This window comes from Capra hircus, chromosome 21 (assembly GCF_001704415.2).
Source record: "Capra hircus breed San Clemente chromosome 21, ASM170441v1, whole genome shotgun sequence".
Lineage (NCBI taxonomy): Eukaryota > Metazoa > Chordata > Mammalia > Artiodactyla > Bovidae > Capra > Capra hircus.
In genome coordinates, this window is record NC_030828.1 from 46,819,628 (window position 1) to 46,826,628 (window position 7,001).

Sequence of the window (7,001 nt, forward strand, 5' to 3'; positions counted from 1 at the left end):
CCATAAGCTTTGGAAACACATGGAAGTGCCCACATGGGTTACTAGGGAAAATGGGAAGGTCTGAGATGGAACCATGCTCCTGGCTTCAAAGAAGAGATAAAAGGGAAACCTCCCAGAGCCACACTGGGAGCAAACCATGGAATGATGTGGGCCCCAGGGGACTGGGCTCATCTCTGCTCTAGGATACACAGATTATGACTCAGACCACAGGCTAGATTTCAGCTCCCACTTGCTCAAGTGGACAGAGCCCTTTTTCAGTCCACAATCTGCCCTACTGCCCATAGAGGCCCTAAATGTAATGAGAATTTTCTTTTCACTAAATGATAATCTTGTGCCTGTACACATGGAATTATTTGGAGAGAGCAAGATATTATGAAGCAGCAGAAAGACTATAAGAGTTGTATTTGTAGATAAAAGTTGTTTCAAGGGATGTAAACTAATAAAAGATAGATAATAAAGGATAGCAGACTTGATCTCTCCAACTTCTAAAAATATCTGCCAGTGAGAATAGCATTTTCCTAGTTCCTCTCTTATCCTATTCCTTTAGAAATGACTGCATGCTTGTGCAACCACAGGCAAGTGAATTATGCCCTCTGGGTATCAGTTTCTTCATTCTGAAGGTGTGGTGAGGATTTAAAATGTTGATACATGTAAAGCTTCGCATTGGGCATGGCCCTTGTATTTATTCCAGAAATGTTAGCTATTTTTATTACTTGCATCATTCAGTGCTAATGAGAATGTTAAAACTGGATGTGGCTTCAAGGCCATCTGGGAGCATTTATGCAGAAAATGATTCTCAAGTCAGGCCTTGAAAATGGGCAGTTTCAGTCAGTTCAGTTCAGTTCAGTTGCTCAGTCGTGTCCGACTCTTTGCGACCCCATGAATTGCAGCACGCCAGGCTTCCCTGTCCTTCACCAACTCCCGGAGTTCACCCAAACTCTCATCCATCGAGTTGGTGATGCCATCCAGCCATCTCATCTTCTGTCGTCCCCTTCTCCTCCTGCCCCCAATCCCTCCCAGCATCAGAGTCTTTTCCAATGAGTCAACTCTTCCATGAGGTGGCCAAAGTATTGGAGTTTCAGCTTTAGGATTCCTAGGATTTTTAGGATTCCTGCCCGCAGTAGTAGATATAATGGTCATCTGACTTAAATTCACCCATTCCAGTCCATTTTAGTTCGCTGATTCCTAGAAGGTCGATGTTCACTCTTGCCATCTCCTGTCTGACCACTTCCAATTTGCCTTGATTCATGGACCTGACATTCCAGGTTCCTGTGTAATATTGCTCTTTACAGCATCGGACCTTGGTTCTATCACCAGTCACATCCACAACTGGGTATTATTTTTGCTTTGGCTCCATCCCTTCATTCTTTCTGGAGTTATTTCTTCACTGATCTCCAGTAGCATATTGGGCACCTACCAACCTGGGGAGTTCCTCTTTCAGTATCCTATCGTTTTGCCTTTTCATACCATTCATGGGGTTCTCAAGGCAAGAACACTGAAGTGGTTTGCCATCCCCTTCTCCAGTGGACCACATTGTGTCAGAGAGTTTCACAGAATTTCAATAGGTAGATAAAATTAGGGAAAGACATTCCAGACATTGGGAATAAAGGTGCAAAGGTATAGGCAGCATTCAAGTATGGTGAACAGATCTCCTGAGCAGAAACCAAATGGAACGTATGGCACAGGACAGGAAAATAAGACTGAAAGCTAAACTGGCAGCACACAAGTAAGGAGTACAGAACTTGTTCTTCTCTCTATGGTCAGCAATGAAAGCCAAGAAAGATTTAATTTGCAACCTACTTCAAACTGGCTCCAACTCTATGGAATTTCTTTTCTCAAGTCTTCTAAAGCAGTGCTTCTAAAACCTGAAAGAATAAACTAGTGACTTGAGGACTTTCCTAAAACTCGGCTTCTGATATGGTATGTCTGCAATAAGCTTAGCCCGAGGTCCTACATTTTTAACATGCTTCCAAGTACTACCAGGCACCTCCGTCCTGCTCATCCATAGATTACACTTTGAATACTAATCCAATGGCCTCTTCTCCATCTCATCCTTAACCTCTCAAGTGTTAGCCTTGCTGATCTTCCTGAAGCTATCATCACTGGCTTATATCCACTCACCTCAATTTTAGGCTATTACTTGAAGCTGAGAAGGCAAGCTAGAAGCCTACTCTGTGTATACTGTCTTGAGCAGAGCTTTCATTGTGTAAAACAAAGTTGTCATTGGTAACAATATAATAGCTATAGCTACAAACTCAAGACAAGTCTTTAGATATGTATTATCCAAGCAACTACCAGTGCATCATTTGGTCTTTTAAATGCAAATATTATAAATATCTTTCAACAAAAGACACACATATATCATTACAAAAGACACCAATTGCCCATCTCAAGATGTGTTTCAACTTCTTTGGAAAATAATTTGCCCTGAGATTCTCACTCCTCCCAGTGGGGACTGGCTACAACTGATTGGTACAGAAGTGGGCCCTTGACCAATACTGGATTATTTTGCGTCTCACCCCAGCATCATACACTGGAATTGAAAAAAAGCAAGTCAGTCTCCTGTTTCCCTGGTGGCTGAGTAGTAAAGAAACCGCCTGCAATGCAGAAGACCCAGGAGACCCAGATTCAATCCCTGGGTAGGGAAGATCCCCTGGAGGAGAGCATGGCAACCCACTTCTGTATCCTTGCCTGGAGAATCCCATGGACAGAGGAGCCTGGCAGGCTACAGTCCATGGGGTTGCAAAGAAGTTGGACACAACTGAAGCGACTGAGCATGCACAAATGCACGTATGAATCACTAGTCACAGGTTAGGATGTTCACCAATTAACTATATTTCCCTCCTGGGCCAGCTGAGTTTTATTTAATAAGGGTTGTGGACTCTGAATCAAGGAAATCAAGGACAGCTGGCAGTCATGGGCATTGTGGAATTTGACCAAAATAGTGAGTAAATTGGTGCAAATTCATTATCACTACCGGGAACAACTAAAAAGTAGAAAGTAGGAGCACTAACAATATAATGAATAGACATAGCATAATCACATATAAGAAATGAATGCCTTGATTGCCATATTAATGAAATGTCATCGTTAGAAAAGTGTAGAGTGTAAGTGATACATCTGCTGGTGGTCCTCCTAGATGCAAGGAACTTGTGACAGGATGATAAATAGTCATAATTTGTAACAGTCCTTTATGCAAAGTTCAAGTTTGTTTGAAAATAAAATTTGCTTGTCAAAGGTAGACATTAGACATTCAGTCATCTTAATATGATTTACTAGCATTACCATAATTTATTGAGGGATATTTACATTTATAAAAATGTTTGGGACTGCCCTGGTGGTCCAGTGGCTAAGAATTGGTGCTCCCAACGCAAGGGTGCAAGTCCCGTGCCTGGTGGTCCTGTGCCTGGTTAGGGAATTAGGTTTCTCTTGCTGCAACTAATGAACTCCCTTGCTACAAGAAAGATGAAAGATTCGCATGCAGCACCTAAGACCCAGAGCAGCTAAATAAATAAATAAGTACATTTTAAAAAATGTTTTATGGTGATGAGTGAATTACAGTAATTATTTTATACATTCATAATAATATGTATCACAATTTGTAAGATTAAATTTTCAATCAATTCATAATTTATATTTTAAAATATCTTTAAAATACATTCACATAATGTAACTCGTGTGTAACTTTCTCTTAGCCACACTTAGTAATTACTTCCATGATTAGCTATAAGAGATTTCTTCCTAAAAGATTCTTCCCTACAGCATAACTCTCCATAAATTACTGTGAGCCTATTATATCAAAGGTGTTTATATGCGTCAACATTTTCATTTAATTTTAATATGCTTATTAAGGCAGGAATAGCTGCAAGCAAGAAACAGGATGCAATAAGAAAACCTGTGGAGTCCCGAGGCACATACTTTAACGAGGGAGGTAGAAATATTTAAGATCTGAGTTAGCTGGGGTTAAAAAGAGGCTATAATGGATAGCACAACTAAGTCTAACGCAAACTGGATCATTTCAAATACAATAGCCAGCCAGGCTAAAAGACCTCTTCAAAGTGGCAGGCCTCGGGACTGCTGCCTACCTTGCTTTCCAGGCTAGGAACACAGAAAGCGGGGAACTCGAGAGCGGCCGGCGCGGGCGCCGCGGCTACTTGACCTGGGACACCCGGGGTCCGCCGCCTGATCCCGGCTTTCTTTACTCCCGCGCTCCGCGGGCTCGGGCTACTCAGGCTCTGAACCCGGAGGGCGGAAGGCAGAGGAAGAAGGCAAAACCTATGGTGGGGGAGACTTGTCGGAGAAAGGTTTTCGGAACACGCGAAAGGAAAGGCGACTAGCCCCCGGCCGGGCGGGGCGGCCTTACCAGCAGAACCACCGGCCAGGATCTGCCGAGAAGCCTCGTTCACGAAGCCGACAGAGGGCTTGGCCGACATCTTCGCAAGACAGTGGACCACGGCGTGGGCTGAGATGCCGGGACGAGCTCGCCTGCCTCGATGCCGGCCTGCAGAGCCTCTCTGGAGCAAGAGAGCCGGGGCTGAGTTGCTTCTTGGGCTGAGTGGCTCCCTGGGGGGCGGCAGTCCGACTACTGCTCGGAGGCGGCGGGCGGTTTGGACCACAGATTAGCAGCGTGATCTCCGGCGTGTTGAGACCTGCCTGTGGCTCTCCTTCAGGGGCTTCCTCTCCCCACTCTTGTCTCCCTGGGCTCCGAGGAGGACCCAAGGACCCCGGGGTTGGGTTGGTCGACCTCAGCGTGTCGGTTTGGTCTCCTAGATTGGCGCTCACGGGTTTCCCTATCGGGAGCCTTCTGCAGAGTTTGTCAAGCTGGACGCTCTACCTCTGATAAGGCAAGTAAAAAAAAGTGACTCTGGCCTAGAACTTCATCGGCAGGGCCCCGGCGACCCTTGCCCTCTGGAAAGCCAGAGCACAGTGCAGTTCTAAAGAAGGAACAGGTGACTGAATTCCTTGGAGTTAGTTGTCCTGAAACCGTAGACTGAAATTGACAGCAACTAAGTCAAAATAAATCCAATTTATGGTTATCTTACAATTGAGTTAATGTAGTACTTTTCTAAGAAGCGGTTTCGGCTTAAGGGAATTTATCTTGTACCTCATCAGCTCGAGTTTTATTTACTGAAAGACCAAAGGGGGGAAAAAAGGCCTTATTACAGATAAGTCGCTTCTATACCTAATATCCGTGAGCATCCATGTAATGTGTGTGTAAGAAAAGCAGATTCGTGTTCCAGTCCTGACCTACTGAATCACAGTCTGTGGTACCGGGCTCAGAAAACTGTGTTTGAATAAGTTCTCCAATGATTATTATATATGCTAAAGTTGGTGAACCACTGACCTAAATAATCAAGGAACATTAAGGAACTCCCAGTACATTCTCTCTATAAAGCGATTAATTATTCATACTAGCCTTTTAGGACAGTTAGCAAAACATAAATACTAGGATATATACACTTTTTTTACACCACAAGTTGATGCTATGTAGGAGAGACAGGATTCTCAAATTTTAGTAAGATACCTGCCACACCCTTAACAGGCAGGAAATGATAGGCCTAAAAGGGAGGAGAAACTTTGGAACCCTTATTGTCGTATTATTTATTAAACACGGTATTCAGTACTAAATATATTCAGTTTGAACCATATAAAATTACTATTTTTGGAGGCCATTGAATATCAGTATATGTAACAAGGTTCAACTTAATATATATGATTTCCAATTAAATGTACAAAATACAGTAATTGGTTTTATATTTTGTGTTTAATTCTTAGGTTGAGCTATTAAAAGCTGATAATAATGACTGAGCAATTGGAGAGACTTATTACTTCTGTGGTCAGATGTGCAAAAACAAATTTTCTCATATTTGATTAAAATTATCAAGTTTGAATATGCTCACCAAGAAATAGTTTTCAGAAATATTTGCTATTTAGATATGGTAAAAGCTTTTAAGCAATGTTTCAATTTCTTACTAATTAAATATGAGGCCTTAAGTATAACATAGAATCACTTACTCATTCAGTAAATACTTTAGAACCTATTATATACTAAGCACTAAAATCAGAATTTCAGAGCTCAGAGAAAATATTTACCTCATTTTCCAGTGAGGAAACTAAGTTTCCCAAGATCACACCAGAAGTTATTGGTATAGCTGGATTCAGTTCCAGGATTCGTTCTTCTAAGAGCCATGGGATTATAGATTTAAATGTTAATCACAGGCCAAATTACCTTTGGTCACACTGAAACCTAAAATAATTAAATGTTACCAAAATTAATTTTGTATATAAGTAGATAATTTTTTTCAATTAAAGAAATTTTTTGGATTATTACATACTATTAAACCCCAAAGCACACAGGGAAGCAAATCCTACCTTCATTCATTGAGAATTTTCTATGTGTCAGCATTATGCTCTGGCAATATTACAGTTAAAATCCCCCCTAGAGTATATAATCTAATGAAAGAGATCACACCATGTTGCAATGTAAGTAAATTTTTCCCTTCCCTAGATTATTTCAGGAAATACAGCAGTACTCCCAGGTCAAGATTATAGACAGCCTTTGACATCATTCATCATTTCCATGAATATCTTTTTTCTTTTCATAAATATCTTAATCTATGAATATTTTACCTTGAGGAGGTAGATGCACGTTTGAGGTCTCACTCAGATCTCAATCTTTCAGGATCCCAAGGGTTCAGTCATAAGACTCCCAGATTCTCTCTTTCCAAATACCCTTTTAGAAAATTGCTATCTCTTTTTAACCTCTCTGTATTAGAATAGATTTCTTTGAGTAAAAAAAGACCTGATATCACAGGTGGTCTAATCCTATACCTCTAGATGAGCTGAGAAGATAGGACCTGGGTATAAGAACATTCTGGAGTTTAGGAGTCAGCCAGTGCTAATCCACAGTCAATAAGTACCCACTATGCTCAGAGCTCTGATTATGGGGCATAGCTCTTACCTGCAGCCAAATTTGCCCATGGCCAGTATTGGAACCCTGG

The 7,001-nt window shown here is 41.6% G+C and overlaps 1 protein-coding gene across 1 annotated transcript in view; it reads right to left on the minus strand.

Annotated features, from left to right (window-relative positions):
- The window catches only part of SLC25A21 (solute carrier family 25 member 21), a 528,456-nt gene extending 522,771 nt beyond the window's left edge, over window positions 1-5,685 (minus strand). The window contains exon 1 of the mRNA XM_005695244.3: window positions 4,364-5,685. Coding sequence (XP_005695301.1) covers window positions 4,364-4,433 — 70 coding nt within the window. The 5' untranslated portion in view covers window positions 4,434-5,685. The remainder of the gene's footprint in view (window positions 1-4,363) is intronic.